Source organism: Mycteria americana, chromosome 13 (assembly GCF_035582795.1).
Source record: "Mycteria americana isolate JAX WOST 10 ecotype Jacksonville Zoo and Gardens chromosome 13, USCA_MyAme_1.0, whole genome shotgun sequence".
In the NCBI taxonomy this organism is placed as follows: Eukaryota; Metazoa; Chordata; class Aves; order Ciconiiformes; family Ciconiidae; genus Mycteria; species Mycteria americana.
Window position 1 is genome coordinate 3,669,081 of NC_134377.1, and position 18,114 is coordinate 3,687,194.

Here is an 18,114-nt window from a genome sequence, read left to right on the forward strand (position 1 = left end):
AAAAAAAAAAAAAAGTCCCCTTTTTCACTTCCACTGTTCTCGCCGGGTTTGGAAGCCCGGCAGGGGGGTGATGCCCAGCGGAGTGGGCTCCTCCTGCCCCTGGGGTGTGGGGTCCGGGGGCTCCGGGCTGTGCTGGGGGGTTTAGGCTGGGAGGACCAGGATCCATTTCCAGCACACACTTTTTCCCCCCCCTTGTGCGATTCTGGCTTGGGTAAATGAGGGCAAATGGAAATGTTGGTGAGAGATGGGTGAAACCGCTCCTGGGAATTGGAAGTTGAGGCCGGCGGCGGTTAGGAGTATAGCCTCCTCCGCCCCGCGGATCTGCAGCCTTATCTCCGCTACTGCCCGAAAAGCGAGAGACGTTTCACCCCCGGCGCGGAAAAAGCCTAATTTAGGAGCGGCTTGGTGCTCGTGGAGGAGGAAAGGTTTTTGCAGTGGGGCTGGGCTGGCGCGGCCCCGGCTGCGTCTCTCCCAAAGGGCGGTGGCCGCATCCTGCTCTGGGCTGGCACGGTCACTGGCCAAAGCGCATTCCTCTGAGAGCCCAGAGTCCCTTGAGTTTTACCGTGTCCTGCTGGTAGGTTATGGGGAGGGGGCCGCGGCGTATCGTCCCTGTCCTGGCGCTCCTTCCGTGGGCTGAGACGAGCACGGGTGGTGCGGGAGCACGGGGCGGTCTGAACGGTTGGACTCGATGATCTTAAGGGTCTTTTCCAGCCTAAATGGTTCTATGAAATAGCATTCCCCAAAATGCCTCCCTCGGAGCCCTCTGCAAAGCCCTTGGGGAGGACTCCCTGATGGGCGAGGAGATGCTTCCCATGGGCATGGTTATGGCCCCGTGGCCACGGCTGGTCTGGGGGAGCGCCGCCGCCGTAAGGCCAAGGGCAACCATCCCACTTTCCCTCTGGGATGCCGCAATGCAAACGGGTGGATGTAGGAGGCTGGTGAGGAGCGGGCTGTGACCCCCCCACGGCAGCAAGTCCCTTATGCGGTGCCCATGACCGGCCTCATCCTGCGCCCCGGCTCCGAAGCCCACGCAGCGAGGGTGGTATTTGACCCTCTTTTTGCGCAAGCAGCCCCAAACGGGGCTTGGCTTGCGTGGCAGGGAGGGGTGTGCCCCATGCCCCGCTGGCACCCCGGGTGCCTTGTCCCCAAATGGGTGGTCGTGGCCTTGCGACCGCTCTGGAGCGGCCAAGAGGATGCAGAGAAGCAGAGGAACCGTGTCGCCTCTTGGGATGTCTTTGCAGCTCATTGTTTGTGCCCTCTGCCGCTTGCAGGACTCCTCCTCCTCCAGCTGTCGGAGTGTTTACCGCTGCCTTTGCTGGAGGACGGGGTGGGGGTTTGCTCCCTGGGTGCACCACCCGACCGTGCGTGGTGCTGGGACCCGCTGCCAGCCGGGGGCAAAGCCGGGGGAAGCCAGCAAGGGGACAGCCGTGTCCTCTGCAAGCCAGCCACGTGCTTGCCCTGGCCCTGCGGCTCGTCCCGAGCTCCCCATGGGCGCTGTGGGCTCTGTGGCCGTATCCTGCCCCGGCGCTGCTCTCCCGTGGAGGGGCAAGCTGCCGCCTCAGCCCGTTCGAGCAGGGCTCAAAGCCTGGGGGAGCACCCAGCGCTTGTGCACACCCAGGGAGGTGAAGGTGCAGGTTTGCTCTCGGTCCCCAAACCAGTCCCCCAGCGACACCTCGGGGGTCCCTAACAGCTGCGACACCGCTGTCCCCGGTGTCGGGGTGCTTGCAGCGGGATACCCTGTCCCTCTGCCCCCCCTGCGGCCGGGGACTTGCCGTGGGTGAGGATGCTCCTGCTGCAGCATCCCGCTCCTCTCCTCGGTGGCAGGGAGGCTTCGGTCCCTGCTCCCCCTCTTTTGGGAGAGTGAAAGAGGTCGAGGCCATGCTGAGACAGGCAGCCGACCCTTGCTGGTCACCTAGTTGAATCATGGTGTTTGCGTGTATTTATTAATTTTTTTTTTTTTTCTGAAGAAACAGGGAGAGAGAAAAATCTCCCTCTGTCCAAAATCACTCATCCTTCCTAATAATGAGAGCTGTCACCAGCCCTGCTTGGCGAGGAAATGATGCTCGCAGTAAATATTTGGTCTGGAACTGATTTATGGGTGGAAAAAAAATGAGATTAGTGGCTAATCACTGCGTTGCAGGAAGCGCTTTGGGCCGAGTGCCGGGGCCGAGCTCGCGGGGAGCTGGGGCCATGCCCGCGCCGGGGGAGCTGCGCCGGGGGCTTCGGCGGAGGCGTCGTGGTTGTGCCACCGCGTCGGGTTGGGATCAAGCGGCAACGACGGAGGGGCTGGACCAGCTCTGGGGGCTTTTCCTCGCCTTGGCACTTTGCAGATTTGCTTTAAGGACCGCGGGGTTAGGGTCGGGGGCAGCTCAGGGCCCCCCGGCAGGGCTTTGCCCGCGGGGCTGCCGGCGCATCGGACCCCCACGGGCTCCAAGCCAGGAGGGTTCTGCTGTTGGCCGTGGCTGCAGGCGATCATCCGCCCCATCCCCGAGCCCAGCGCACCCAAAGCAGTCATTACAGCCACCCTGGAGGCAGCAGCAGCTTTTCCTGTGCGAGGAAACAATTAGCTTATTAGAGGGCGGTTTAATTTTCTCCTGCCGAAGCGGGCCGGCGAGTGCAGCGCGGTCATTTCCTACCGACTGGCAGGGCCAGATGCCCCTGGGCGCTGCTGGGGCCCGGGGCGGTGGGAGGTGCGTGGCCCTGGGGAGGGTGGGGCTGGCCCGCGGGCAGCGGCGGGTGCCGGAACGCGGGTGCGTCTCTGGTCGACGTTCCTGCAGCGACGGCGGCAGAGCAGGACCCGGTGCCTGAGAACAAGCGTAGAGGTGCTCGCAGGAAAGCAGCTGTTGGACACAGAATCACAGAATCGTATAGGCTGGGAAAGACCTTTAAGATCATCGAGTCCAACCATAAACCTAACACTGCCAAGCCCACCACTACACCATGTCCCTAAGCACCTCATCCAAATGTCTTTTAAACACCTCCAGGGATGGGGACTCAACCACTTCCCTGGGCAGCCTGGTCCAATGCTTGATAACCCTTTCAGTGAAGAAAAATCTCCTAATATCCAGTCTAAACCTCCCCTGGCGCAACTTGAGGCCATTTCCTCTCGTCCTATCACTTGTTACCTGGGAGAAGAGACCGATCCCCACCTCTCCACACCCTCCTTTCAGGCAGTTGTAGAGAGCGATGAGGTCTCCCCTGAGCCTCCTTTTCTCCAGGCTGAACAACCCCAGGTCCCTCAGCCGCTCCCCATCAGCCTTGTGCTCCAGACCCTTCCCCAGCTCCGTTGCCCTTCTCTGGACACGCTCCAGCCCCTCAATGTCTCTCTTGGAGTGAGGGGCCCAAAACTGAACACAGCATTCGAGGTGCGGCCTCACCAGTGCCCAGTGCAGGGGGCAATCACTGCCCCAGTCCTGCTGGCCACACTATTGCTGACACAAGCCAGGATGCCATTGGCTTTCTTGGAAGAAATTGGCTCTCTTGGAAGAAAGCCGTTGGCTTTCCTCACAAAGAGGGAAGCTTTGAGCCAGAGCCGTGCCTGGCTTTGTGCTCTGCTGCTCTCCCCCGTAGCCGGGCTCGCGGCGCGGCCTGCCCTTGCGCAGCATCGCGCAGCTCTGGTTTGGTTTTGGGGCCGGGTTTCCCTCCCGGGCTGCGGCAGGACGGGCTCAGCCGCTGCTGTCGCGGCAGCGCCACAGTTTGCTCGCCTTCCCCTCTGCTCCCGCGTTGGTTGTTGCCTTGATTCTAACAATATAACCAGGATTCGAAGGCAGCGGGCTGAATTAAAGGCTGTAATTCAGTCGTGCATCGATGCTAACCGCGTCACCTGCGAGAAAACCATCTCCAGCCATTTGCGAGCTGCGCTGCCGGGAGGGCAGGACGGTCCTTGATGACTGCCCTCTCCGTGCTTGGATGGGGATCCCTGCCCCGAATCCTCCAAATCTCCCAAAGGGCTGAGCCGCCTTTCCCGGGGGCCGCTTTGGGGCAGGGCAGACGATGCTCCTCTCTACCTTGCGCTATTGCAACGTGGCCGGGGTGGGAGCGGCTGAGCCAGCAAAGGCTTAGCAGTGCCAGAAACCTGCAGCCCAGAAACCCAAACCCCCGCGAGCTGTCGGTGTCAGTCTGCGTTGCAAATCTTCCAGGTTCGTGTGCTGCTTTGGGCCCGTCTGAGCCACCAAAGCGACGGCTGGTCCCGGTCACGGCGCAAGGCAGGTGGAAAAATGGGCTGATAAGTGAGGGCTGGGTGTCTTGTATCCCCCTGCTCTGCAGCATTTCATTTCTGGTGAACCTTTCCCCGTGCTTAGGGTCGTCCGCACCACGGTCCGGTGCCTCGGTGAGCTGTTGCCCAGGTTTCCGTTGGGGCCGCTCACGGCGTCAGCCTCGGGTGACACGTTCTGCTGCAGCCCACCCCTCGGTTGTACTCAGTTCCCCTGCTTGGGCCCTAAAATGGATGTAGGTGACGTTTAATGCCATTAAAATTGGAGCAGGTGCTGAGTGCGGCAGAGCGCCGGTGGTCTGGGTGCCAGCGCCTCGCTCCCGGTGGGAGGGAGCCGGGACCAGTGCTGCCGTGACGCACAGACAGCAGCATCTCTCGAGCTTAGCAGCGCTGCGAGTGCCTACGGCCGTTTTTAGGGGCTGTAGCAAGCAGTCTGAATCTGCTCTGTAATCCCTCCGTGCCTCAGTTTCCCCCATTTGGGGCACTGAGGGTTGGGGCACTGAGGAGGGATGCAGCCCCGCGGAGGGCTGGCAGGCAGGAGGTGATTTTGGGGTTGCCGTAAGGCGAGTAAGGCTGGGGGTGACGGGGCTTTGGGACCAACCGACCCTTTTCAGCCAGGTTTTGCAGGAGGAAGAGCTCTCGAATGCAATGTGTTCCTTAATGAAAATTGCCTGGTTTTGATGATGGGGAGGGGTTGAAAGTTCTTGTAGGGATAAGGGTCTAATTATCCCGTAAGCTCACGGGGCGGCGCAGCGTCTCCCCGCGTGAGCAGCCGTCCCACGGGTGCCGCCAGTCCCTCGGCGCATCGCTCCCTCCTCCCCGCCTGCGAGCAAATCCTCCCCCGATTTCTTGCCCTTCACTTTTCTCTCCTTTTTTCTCCTCCTTCCTCGCAGAGTCAAGAAGAAGAACAAGCCCTTGAACCTCAAGATCCACAACAGCGTGGGAAGCTGCGAGAACATCCCTGCGCAGCGCTCCCCGCTCCTCTCCGAGCGCTCCCTGCGCTCCTTCTTCGTGGGGTACCCGCCTTTCCTCCCCTCCACCCCTCCTGTCCACACCGAAGCCACCTTCTCAGCAAGTAAGTCCAAGTGGCCCCCTCAGGTCCCCCTTCCACGGGGTGGGTGATGGTTGATGCCAAGCAGAGGACGTGACCGTGGGAGACTCGGGGTGCCCGCCTGGGCACCGTTGGTCCGGAGGATGTTGGCGGAGTGTTGTGCAGTGAGCACATCAGCGTCGAGAGATACGCGGGTGCTTCTGGGCAAATACAAGCCTGGAAACTCGATTATATGTGTCCGTATATATACAAAACCACTGTCATATTGAATATTGTTTTATGCAAACAGATGCGCTCCCCTGTTGCGATAACATGGGTGCGGGAGGGTGGCTGCTGCCATTTGGAAAAGCCGTGAGCCTTTCCACGCTGCCTGGCTCGGTGCCGCTGGCTGTCACTTGAGAGTCACTTTTCCAAGGGCTCCTTTGTAAATCCAGCCGTGGTTTTACCTTTGCGCAAGGAGGCTGCTTTTCAGACCTCTCCTGCTTGCGGGGTTTTGAGCCGATGCGGAGTCTCAGGTGAAGCCGGCCCTGGTGCAGACAGGTCTGGTGCAAACCCCACGGAGCTCGATCCCAGCGGCCGGCCCCGATCCCGCCTGCCGCTCTGCCCGGGGCAGTTTGCCCTCTTCCAGGAGATGCTGGCGGCGGGACTCGATGGATGGGTTTGGGTCAACGAGCTCACCCAGGGCGTTGCTGCTGCCCGGGGAGAAACAGCCTGACCCTTATTGCCCGGTCTTGGACTGGTGCCCTGATTAATTCCGCAGGAATCGAAGCTTTTACGAGCCAGGCGGGGCTCTCAGCCTAAACAAAACCCTCCCAGAAAACGCGTGGCAGCCGCGTGGGAGCGATTTGCGTGCCAAGAGCTGTCGTGGGGAGGGCGAGCTCCCCTTGCCTCTTGTTGCTGAGATAAAAACTTCCTCCAACTCCATACCCAGGCTGGTTTTCTGCCACCTTCCCCTCCCCAGACTTTTCCCTTGCTTGCTTTCCCAAAATGTGGTCTTTCTGGCTCGTTTTGGGTTCTTCCAGTCGTTCTTACTGCTCAGCTCTTGGCTGAGGAAGGGCTTTGCAGGCAACACCCCTCCCTGCCCCTCCAGCCCCTCCCTGCCCCTCCAGCCCCCCGGCACCAGCAGGTTTTCCTCCTCGCCGTACTTCTCACCGGGGCAGGAAGCAGCACCGGGACGGCTTCCCCGGCCGCGCTGAGCACCGGTTTGCAGGCGCCGGGAGCCAGTGTGATGGGGCAGCTCCTTCGCCCTGCTCGCGTCCCCCCAGCCGTGCCTCTCCCAGCCCTCTGCAAGGCAAAAACCTCGCAATTTTGCTCTTTCTTTATTTTTTTTTACGCCAATCGGCTGCCGTGTGGGATCATTGAAGAACCATCGAGCCGTTTCTGGCATCCTTTTGCTCCCCTTTCTTTGGTTTTGGGGACAGTGGGACCTGGTAGGAGCTGGGTGGGCAGAAGATGTTCTTTCTAGAGATGTCCGGCTACCTGACTCTGGCTGGCCCAGCCAGCAGATTTGCCTGGAGCGCGGGGTATTTTTGCATTGCTGTTTCCCCCGCGGCATGGGCTGAGTTTTCAACTTGCAGTCCGGAACGACGGGGACTAGCAGACCAGAAACCAAGAAATAAAACCCGTTCTCAGCAAACCCCCACCGTGTCTTGTCGCATTAGGTTTCCTCACGCATCAGCGTTGGATTACATCCTGTGGTGTGATAACCTGATGTAACGTGGCATCGCAGGAACGCGATGCAATGAGAAGTGATGGGCTATCAAGTGACTAACACTGCCGGAGAGGCGTCTCTTCTCATTTCCCTCGGCCCTCCAACTTTCTTGGCTGCTGTGAATGTTTGTTTTCTGGGCTAGACGTGAGCCGTGGAGAGCGGGGCTTGGTGGCATCAGCAGGTTGATCCTTGTCGAGAGGTTCTTAGCATCAGCGAAACCATTTGGTCCTTGCAGGATCAGCGTCCATGCGCTCAGTGGCCTTCGCTCCTGGGGACTCTGCGGGGAAAACTTGATGCAAGGCAAAAAAAATCCCCCTAGAGTGTAGCTTTTCTAGCTCCCTTGTGTTTCTGCATCACTTCTGTACCGGTGGCCTTGTCCTCGAGCTGCATCCTGGGTTTCTGTCTGCTTCCACATTTGCTTTCTGGCTTGTGACCCTGTGGGAAGAGCGGCCGCATCCTGCACGTGGCAGCCGGGTGCTGAGCATGGGGGGAGAGAGATGGGGTTCAATGGAGCCTGATGCCAGGGTTCGTTACCTTGCGGGGAGCAGATGAGTTCTGCCAAGCGGTGCAGAGGCACGTTTCTCTGTGGGGAGGAGGAGATATCTCTGCAGATTTCCCCGTGCCTGGCATTGCTGTTGTGGAGCCTGGGTGGCTCTGCCCCGCTCCGCCACATGGTCCTTCACGTGTCCTCAGGCCCCTTGCTCTCATCTTGCTGCTGTTCTCACTGGTCCAAAGTACCAGGAGCTGTAGGGCCTATGGGAAGCGCTGGTCAGGGTTTGGGGGTCACACCTTGCCCCATCTCCTGGGATGCCACTATTTCTCGTTGCCTTTTAAGTGCAATGGGTTTCCCACGCGCTGCTGGATGAGCAACGTGGGGCTCACCACGGGTGTGGGGAGCTCATGCCCATCCCGCATCCCAAGGACCTGCCTGTCCCCATCCCCATCCCCCAAGGACCTGCCTGTCCCCATCCCCATCCTTGAGGCACAGATGTGGTTTGGCAGCCAAGTTCTCCGCCATATCCCATCCCTATGACCACGGGTACCTCAGCTTTTAAAAAGGAAAATGCCTCTTCCCTTTTTCTCTTGTGGGGTCGGCACGGCGGTGCCTGGTATGCTCTGGATTGATGTGGAATTACTGCCCGGAGCACTGAAACCAAAAAATGTTGTTGTCGGATTGAGATGCGGGAGAGGAGCCTGGTGAGCCCTTGGCGAGACCCCCTCTCTCCAGCTGTCTCTCGATGGTCTCTTTTCAACGGCCAGCACGTCTTGCTGCTTGTGGCAGGAGCATGCTCCCGTCTGTGTCACCTCTGGTCCTGATCGGATGTGGGTTCGGATGCTTCTCTCTTATTTTTAACAGCCGATTTGCCCTGATGGGAATAGATTTTCGCAGACATGGAGTGAGAGCGCAAGGGCTGGCAGCAAGCTGCAGAAGGAGCTTCTTTCTCCTGCAGTACAAATCTTGCTGGAGGGGCAAAGTCCCCTTCACGCAGGGCCAGGTGCCCCATGAATTTTGGGTTTGAATTGAAATTTTTCCTTAGCAGCCCTTGGAGGGGAAGCAGAAGAGGGGAAGTAAAGACTTTTGAGGTGCCCTTGAACTCTAGCTTGGCCTTGAAATAGCCCAGCCCTATGGCTGAGGGACAGAAGATGGCTTGTCTGGCTCCATCCAGGACCCTCTCTTGGTGCATCTGAGAGCACCATGTCTCTGGTGCACCAGAGACATGTTACTTTGAAACAGGATTTAGGACTCAACAGCCTGTGACTTGGCCACAAGCACCCAGAGATGAGGTTGGATCTTCTCCTTTTTTTGTAAAGGCTTACGTCTAGTAGGTCCTGTTTGCATCTCCGTTATCTGGGTGTCCTGGAGGCAGCTGGCATTGCTCCCGGGCTGCGCCCTCTGCCTGTCCTCTCCCTGCTGCAAGGCCAGCCGGAGCACTGTCACCACGTGCACCCAGATCAGGTCACCTGCTCAGTGGTCTCCAGGATGGGCCAACAACGCGTTTCCATCCTGGACTATTTAAAACAAAAGGGAGCGGAAGGAGGGACAGAAAAGACTACGTGTAACTTTGCTGTGCTAGGACAGAAAAATGAGCACCTGGGCACGCGGCTGCGTGGGGAACGTCCTCGCCGCTGCCCTTCCTCCAGCTGGTGTCCAACCCTGCAGAAGGAAAGGAGCAGCCAACGCAACCCAACCCAAGACCTTGTGTGTACCAGGAGAGAAAAACCCATCGTCTGTCCCCAGTGGCCCATAAACCGAAGCTCTGTGCGAGGCTTCTTCACGCAGGGACGTCGCTGAACACCTTACTGCAGCGCACAGTGGAGAGGCTCTTTCTGTGGCTTGAGAGCAAGACAAGAGCCACGGAGCATCCCCTGGTACGTGGAGTTATAAGCAGTGACCCCTCAAAGCCTTTGTCTTGTCCCTCGAGAGCCCATCATGGCTGTTTTAACGTGGTCTCCGGTGATGCCCACCTCCCCTCTCCTTGGCTCGCAGCGGGGTGCATCAGCCCAGACCTATATGTCAGCTCTGTTGCATCCACAGTTGCCTTTGGTGCCGCTCTGGCCCTGTCCCTGGTGGGTCACTTCTCCTGGATCCCGATCCTGGCTCTGCCTCTTGGCTTTGTGACCAAGGACTTTGCAGTTTATGGCGCTGACTTTCTGCCCCGGTAAGCAGCCTGGCTGTGCCTACCTGGGGCTTGGGTGGTCAGTCAGTGATGGCCAAGCAAGCGGCAAGTGCTGAGATGCCACCAGAGCTCCTTGTGCTTCCTCCGCCCCTGCGCATCTGCGAAAGAGCCCTCAGAAGGGCCGGCGTTGGGTAGGTATGGCTGGCGGAGAGGGATTCAAGATAACGTCCAGTGGATCGAGCCCTGCGCTGGGAATCCAGGAGCCCTAAATCCAGCCTTTCTGCTGGAAAGGACCGGGCAGGACCCAAGAGCAGGATGCCGGTGTTGAGGGTGCCATGGGGCACGTGCGTGAGCAGCCAGTGCCATTCAGACCGCGGCCCTTCTCCACAGGCATCCTGTCCCCGATGCTGGGGGTGGTTTCGCAGGGAAGAGACTTCTCTTAAATACTCTCCCAGCCCAAACCACCTTCCGCAGGGGACTTCCCAAGTGGGACAGCGTTTCTTTGTGACCATCAGTGGTTTTCTCCTCCCTGAACCTGCCCGGCTGCCAGTACAAGCCATGGTACGAGCACTCCACGGCCACGCTGGCAGCCCGGCTGGGAGGTCCCTGCAGCCCACATCTGGCCGCAGCTGGCCGCCTCGCCATCGGGCCGCTCCAGCCGGCAGCACTGGAGGGTTTCCTACCCCGGCAGCGCTGTGCGGAGCCGAAGAATCCAGCTTTGTCTGGGTGAGCCTAATTGACCCTGCGAGGCTGCGGGCTGGGGGGAAAAAATCACAATGCGAGTATTTAAGCCAGCGAAGCGACTGAACGTGACATTTCGGCTGTATAAATAGGATTGTCACGCTGCAAAGAGGAACTGCCGGGATTATAAAGTGACTCTGTTTTCATACTAGAGAGATGCTCTGAGAATAGCTCTGCCTTCTTCGGCTGCCTTGGATGATCCCCTCGGTAAGGGCCGAGGGTTTGTTTTGCCCTGCCGGATCATCCTTCCACCCGCAGCAGGAACACCGCGGGGACGTCGCTGGGTTTGGACCTGGCTGCGATTGCAGAGTATTTGCCGTGCGCGCTAACGGCGGGGGCAGGTCGATCCCCTTTTTAACTTGAATCCTGCATGGATTTTATATCGCAGGGGGAAAGCTGCTGGTGCTGCTGCTCCGAGCGTTGCCGCGGCTCCTTTGCTGCTGCAGCTGAGCTCTTCGGGGTTCTCTCCCATCCTATTGTGGCCCTAAAACCAGCCAGAGCGAGGACCGAGGTGTCTCGTGGAGGGACTTTGCACCCTCGGGTGCACCCTTTGCTGCGGAGCAGCCCACCAGCGTGCTTGGCTCCCCAGTTGGGACTGTGCAGGCGGTAACCTCTGCCAGCGTCCCCCTTCACCGTCGTGATACGGTCCCCGAGCTGCGCTTCCTGCCTGGGGCTGGGGGGCAGAGATACACCTGACGCTGGACCTGGCATTGTTGTCTTCCAGGTGGTTGTTGAACTGTTTCGGGCGGAGGCTGCACCCCGGTGTCTCCCCATAATCTCCCCGGGGGACTCAGCTACCCCAGGGCCAGCGCCGGGGGTCTGTTGGTGGCTGCCTGGGGTAGATGCTGGTCTGTAGGACGTCTACAGACAAGTACAAAGCCTTCTGGCCGTTCCTCGGCTTCGCAGTGATTCATCCCGGGACGCTTTCCAAGTTCACTTCTATCGATTTTATCTGTCCCATTCATAACGCGAACATCGCCTGGTGCTGTTTGTTGTAGTAGGAGGAGGAGGGTTTGTTTATCGGGCTGTCGCCGTGATGGATAACATGTTCACGCCAATTCCCTGGGCATCCAGAAAGGTGCCAGGAGATGAATAAGGGGGATATCGTGCCAAAACATGGTCCCCGTCGGTGTGCTTCGGCATAGCTGCCAGCCCCAGGCGATGCTCCTGGCGTGTTCGGTGAGGGTGCTGGGGCTTGCTGAGGGCATCGCTGCCCTCCTGATCTGCCCCCAGGGAGGGTGGAAACCCAAAATAAATGAAATAGGGGAGCTCTGGCTGCTCTTCTCCATGCAGGACGTGCCCAGGCATCCCGCCTCCCGGCCGGGAGCAAGGGGGAACATCCGCGCTGGCAGCCGAAAGGCACCAGGGAGCTGTCGGGATGGCAGCGGGGGCGAGGAGGGCGTCACGGCCGAGGCAGCGTCCCGGTCCCCGTCACCTCCGAGGCGCGCGGGTGCCACTCAGGGACCGGCGGCGGCTGTCACGGCTGCCTGTCACCGCTGGGGAGCCGGGCAGCGGGGCTCTTCTCCCGTGTCCGCTGTCAGAGACGTGCCGGAGGCGGCTGTCACCCTCTGCCCAGGCAGTTTCCCCCCTTCCCTGCTCTCCTCCCGGCACATCTGATCCCCGTCAAGCACGGGCTGTTGACTCAAGGATAAGCTGTGCCGCGCGGAGCAGGAGCCGTGACCTTTGCCGGCGCGATGCTGCGGAGAAGGAAAGCGCGGAGGTTTTGGGGTGTTCGGGTGGAGGGTGGCATCCCCCGGCATCGGGTGCCCGGCTGTGGGGTCCGTGCCGCTCTGCGAGGACCGATGGCTGGGTGGCATCGGGCAGGGCCATGACGGTGGGGAGCCGGGTGGTGGGGGAGGCAGGAAAGGGGTGGATGCTCAGCTGGGGGGTCCCCGCTGGGCTGCTCGGTGGGTACCAGCTGCGTCCTTCCCGGGGAAATTACACCCATGCCCATTAAATACCATCTCAGAGGAGGAGAGGGCGGGGGGGAAAATCCTAAAACTGCCCTCGCACACTTGCGCGAGGGGAATTATGGCTAAAAGAGCTCTGATTTTCAAGCCGCAGATGAGGTTGCTGGTGATAAACGTATCAGTAATGACTGACAGCCGGGCGGGGAGGTCAGGAGACGTCAGTCGCTGCGGGGCAGCTCCGGGTCCGTAGCGCGGGGCTGGGCTGCCGGCAGCGGGGGGATGGAGGGAGGCCGGCAGCCGGCTGCCACGCTTCGAAGCTCGAGAGGGTCAGCTTATCCCGGTGCCGTCGGGGCAGCCGCCGCACCGCGGGTCTGGCGCTTCTCCATCACGGGGGCCCTGCGACAAAGCCTGGCCCCTCCGCAGCGGCGAGACACGCTCCCGTGGCCAGGAGGGGTTTTTTTCTTGCAATTACCTCTAATTGTGGCAATTTGGGGGTTTTGATGAGAATATTCATCCTGGGTTGGGGGGGGGGGGGGAGGCTGCTGCATCTCCACCTTCCCTTTGGGCATCACCCTGATTTAATGTCGCACGGGGAGAAACAGCTTTTCCTCCGGGCGAGCATCTCATACGCACAAGTTAAAGGGGAGAATCGCTAATTAGCTTCCAAGCTCCCCAAACCCTTGGGGCTGTTCCCCACGGCAGTGGGACGCCTTCCCCTGCCCTCCTGCCCTGCTTTGCTTGTTTTTCCTCCCGCAAACAGCAGGTCTATTGTTAAACGCCACGATCCTTCATGTATCGCTCCCTCTAATGAACATAATTAGCCGTGAATCACGTAGGTCTCATTTTTGTTAGGAGGTTAAAATCCCCGCTACACTTTAATACGTTTTTGCAGTGAGCACATTTAGAAAGTAATTAAAAGGCTCAGCCGTCTTTGCCTACGTCCCCTCTCCCCCTCCCCGGGATGGCAGGATTTAATTGAGGCCAGCTGAAAGTTAGTGGAAATAAATTGTGGCTGATAAAGCGGAGGTTGTAATTTAATTCTGGGAGAGGAGCTGTTCTTGCCCATGTGTTTAGTTCATCAAGGACCGGTGTTGAGGCGGGGCGGGGGGAACTTACTTGTGTAATGTGATTTACTGATGAGAAAATGATGTTTAGGGAGGAATAGTGCTCGTGTGTGGAGTGGTCCCGCTCTTTAGGGCATCTTCTCCGGGGCTCGCGGACATCCCTGGGCGGCTGCAGATACTGGGGTAGAGGGAGGGGTGCTGGTCCAGGAGCCCGGGGTGGGTTGTCTCAAGGGCTGGTGAGAAGCGTGGGTCGAAAATATTGGCGTGCTGCTGGTGTAAAACAGCCAAGCCGGGGCTGGGGGCAGCCGTAACCTTAATTGACTTTGTAGTCCTTCAACATCTTAATTGCTGGCTCTGCCCGAGGGGTGATCGGGACCGAGGCGGCGGAGTAAGAGAAGGAGCCGGAGCAGCTGCTGGCGGGAGGTGCCGGAGATGGATGCGTTTTAGGATGCTCCCAAGACTTTTAACAGCGCCTTGCACAGGAAGCGGCATGTAAATGTAACCTTCAGAAAGAAAGCGCAATTAAAACACCCTGCCGCCCGCTATATTAAAATGGGATATTAAAGCAAACAGTGGTTCTCCCCGCTCGGAGGGATAATATCGAAAGCGTATTTAGCGAGGGATTTGCTGGCATACTGAGCGAACGTCCGGGCTCGCAGCTGGGGTCTGCCGCTCGGCTCCGCGCCGTGGCTCGGCTCGCGTCGCGCGGGGTTGGTTGCTTGTGCCCGGGAAACCTCTCGAATGCCTTATTGAAAACCCAGCCTCTGAATCCCCGGCACAGATCCCCTCCCTGGGGCTCAGCATCCCGTGGGGCAGGAGCTCTGCCGTGGCTGGGGCAGCTGGCGGGAGGAGGAGGAGGAGGAGGAGGAGGGTCTCTGCCCTCGCTGAGGCTGAAGGGGGACGTGGAGCCCAAGCACGGCACCGGCGCGGCCGTGCTGCTAATTACCTGCCCGCTCCAGCCGGTGCTAATGAACTTATCTCTTTTTCCTTACCCAGCCAAGGTCCCGTTACCCTTTCTCCCTCCCTTTCCCTCGGAAGGAGAGCGCCGAGGCTGCTTTTTGCTTTGCTCTTCTATTTGAGTATGAGTTAAATTGCCTTCCAAGTGGCCGACACTTGGCTTCGTGTTCAGCCGCAACCGCAAGACGTGATGTCTCATTAATAAATGACGCAGTTGCCGTTTCGGCTTCGTTTTCCCTTTCTTCTTTGGACATCGTGACGGGGCTCCGGTAGCTTTGCAATCCCGCTCTGTGTGCAGATGGGTGCAGCACCCATGGGGTGGGTGCATCCCCTCCCACCTCTCTCCCTGGCCCAAACTGGGTGCTGGGGGCTGTTATGGGGGGACAGGAGACCCTGGTTCCCCGCAGACCCAAGCACAAAGCCAGAGGCCTCTTGCTTTCCAGAAAGGGAGCCCAGCAGGGCATCTCTACAGGGAAATATTAGGCAAACCCTATTTTTTGTGTGCATCCTTTGCTCCCCTCTCCAAAAGCTTGAACCCTTGCTCTCACCTTTATTAGCATCTGATGGTTTTCCGTCTCTCCTCTCCCCGCAGATACGCTGTCAGTGCCTCGCTGGTCCCCGCAGATCCCCCGTCGAGATCTAGGAAACTCAATAAAACACAGGTACGCCAAGCCTGCCGCAGCGCCGGGGAATCCCCCCAGAGCTGGGGGATGAGCATCTGCCTCTCCATCCCTGGCCCGGGACGGGGGCTCGGGGCCGCTCCCCCCGTTTCCCACGCTGGGCTGCGCTGTCCTAGAAGCCCATTTAAATTCCATTTCAGTTCAGATTTGGTTTAGATAAGGCTCGAGCTGCTATCAGTAAAAGCTGTGTATAATCTGCGACCCTGCCAACCTTCAGCAAATTTCCCATCTCCGGATTATTGTCCTTCCGTATCTACGGCAAGAAGGAGAAGCACTAGAAATGGCTCTGGTGCTATTTCAGCGGCTGTTCAATGGGGCAGCTGCTTCTCTGGTGGGCTGGGAACTGGGGTCCCCAGGGCAGGGAGGTGTTCTGGGGGCTCTGGCCACAGTCTGGGGTGGGCAAAGCTGGCGAGCCGCAGCGAGCTGGTGGCTAATGCCCATCCCGGCCGGCTTGGACCCCTTTGGAGCAGGCCGTGCCCTTGCGCCTAACCAAAGCGGGGCTCAGACTTGTGTTTTGGCATCCCTCGAAAGATGCCTCGACACCTACAACAGTGTTTGAGGGTGCCAAGGAAAGGATAAACTGGGGCTCGGCAGATAAGCGCGGCTCGGGAGGTGTTTGCGCCGCCTCGTCTCCCCCCGGCCACTCTCCGTGTTTCTCTCCACAGGTTTTCCACCAAGTACTGGATGTCTCAGACCTGCACAGTCTGCGGGAAAGGAATGTTGTTCGGCTTAAAATGCAAAAACTGCAAGTACGTCGTGGTGCTGGAGCTGTTTGTGTCACTCCTTAACGTTGCGAGGGGGATAATTAGGGTTTCAGGGCTGGAGCGGAGCAGGGGCGCAGGCACGGGGAGACCAGCCGGCCTCTCACCAGCTCACCCTTGCAGGAAGCTTTAACGAGACGTGAAATTGGGTGAAGAACACCACAAAACGGGGCTGAGGTTGGGTCTGCATGCCGGGCGCGGGAGCGGGGTCCTCGGGGGCGATGCTGCCCGTCAGACCCCAGCTCTGCTCGCACCAGAGCTCTGGGTCAGACCCTGAGGGCCTCCCCCCTCGCTGCCGTCCTTGGCCTGGCTTTAGATGCCCGCGTTATAGGGTTACGTGTGGAATTACCTGCGGGAGATGGGGGGATGGATGTGCAGCACCAGGGGTTGAGAGCAGCTTGGACAAGAGCATCGCCTGCCTGCGGGGCAGCTCCGGGCATCGCACGGGTTTTGCCCGCAGACTTGGGCTGTATTCTCTATTTTTTGCATCGGCAAAAGGCTTGTGGCCCTCTGTTTCCTGGCGATATTGGGGCAGCGAGGAGCCAACCCACCCCAAACCGCAATTAAACTGCGATACAAAGGAGAGGGGCCGCGCTGGCCGTAAAATGGGGCAGGACTGGAAAAAGATAGCGAGGCGGAGGCTGGGGCCGCTTGTACTGCTTTAAATCCGGCGTAGCCCATCTCTTACACAGGATCGTGCAGCCATCAGCACTTAGTAAAGCTGCTTCTGGAGACACAATTGCCTTTTCGAGGGCTGGGTGCTGGGAATGTGCGCATCGTCTGCGGGTAACGGATTTAGACGGAGCTATGAAGTGATAAATGATTGCTGTTGCCATCGATTAAATGCCGATGAGTTAGCAAATTGGGATCTTAAACCTGGACAAGAAGTGCCTGCTTACTCTGCAGTTGGCGGTGGTTTCCTGGAAGTGCTATTATCAAATATATATATTTTAAAGTGGCGATTCCTATTGCATTCAATGCTCAAGCAGCTGGAGGCTTCGCTGCCTGCAAGCCCTGCCTGCTGTGCCTGCCCGGGGCTGGTCCCCGTGCGGGAGGAGGGGTGCTGGGACCTGCCGCTGCGCTGCTGCGGCTCCCACTCTGTGTCGGTCCCGCTGCCTGTAGTCGCTCAGAAAAGAGCAAATAAATTCCCCGGTTGTAAGAAGGTAGGGTGAACGCAAAGTATTTAGGTTCGCTGGTTTTGCCTTAGCCACCCGGCCCCGGCGCTGCTTTCCCCAGAAGCAGGAGGGGAACAAGCAGGTAAAACAAACAAGCAGATCCCAACCCCCCCCGGCCTCGAATACCGAATTAATCTCTGCCTTTCCCTCTAGGAACGGCTTTGTAATAAAAGCTAACACGCACGGCTCCTGAATTTTCATTACCCAGCTCATTGACTTGTAGCTGCTGTCTTTCTTCTCATCCTTTACCCTTGTTTTTTTAAATCCTTTCCTCCTTTTTGCCTTTTCCCCTGTGGCTCTCCCCGTTCTGCCGGGGCCGCCGCGGCAGAGCGTGAGCCGGGGACTCGTTTCCATCCCTAATTAAGAACGCACGGGAACGTTTCGGGGCAGCGGGAGCCTGCTTATGCCTATATGCATGACCCAGGGGTGAAGCCCTGCATAGACTCCCGCCCCGGCTCTGCGAAACCAGGCAAAGCTCTGCAGAATATTCAATGTAGCCGTAAATGCTCTCATTATTTTTGTTAAATGTCCTGCTAATAAAGCTAGGAGGGAGCGCACAATGGCAGAGATTCATCGGGAGCCAAAAGGGGCCAGGGCGGCCGCTTCCTTCCCCTCCGCTGCCCCTGAATTTAATTAAGCACAAAGCAGCCTTAAGGCTGGATGGTGGTCAGGGGGAAGTGGCCTTCCCCCGAGCGCGGGTCTCCGCTCCTTTTATGTCAGCCGAGGCTGGCAGAAATGACAATTTTGGGCGTCCTGGAGCTGGCTGCTGGGTGCCGGGGTCCCTGCAGTTGGCGGAGAAAGGGGGGGAGCTGGGCAGCCCCCCCAGGCAGGGCTGGTCGGGGGGTTCCCGTGCCCCTCCACGGGGCAGGCGCACCCACCGTGGCTCTCGTTTGCCGAGGGCGCGCAGCCCCTGCGTCCTCCCGGCCAACAGCCCCGACGCTCCGACGACGTGCGTCCCGTAGCGCTTCTTACCCCCCTGCCCGCAGCCCCGGCAAGCGGCTGGGGCATCGCGGGTCTTCCCCGGCGCAAGCTGCAGAACCGCAGGGATCCGGGAGGCTTTGCCCACGGCACCGCTCGGGCAGGCAGCGCCCAGGGGCTGTGCGCGACCAAAATACGACATCGAGTCATCTTTCTGGGTGCAGAAAGGGTCCCCGGTCTGCAGCGATGCTCCCCGCTCCGAGCTGCGTCCCTTTGCCCGTACCGTGATGCTCTGCACCCCCTTCGCCCTCGCTT

General features: G+C 59.2%; 1 protein-coding gene across 1 annotated transcript in view; it reads left to right on the top strand.

The window, feature by feature from the left end:
- The window catches only part of KSR2 (kinase suppressor of ras 2), an 83,815-nt gene that overhangs the window by 27,262 nt on the left and 38,439 nt on the right, over positions 1 to 18,114 (top strand). The window contains exons 5-7 of the mRNA XM_075516116.1: positions 5,107 to 5,288; positions 14,858 to 14,927; positions 15,611 to 15,694. Coding sequence (XP_075372231.1) covers positions 5,107 to 5,288; positions 14,858 to 14,927; positions 15,611 to 15,694 — 336 coding nt within the window. The remainder of the gene's footprint in view (positions 1 to 5,106; positions 5,289 to 14,857; positions 14,928 to 15,610; positions 15,695 to 18,114) is intronic.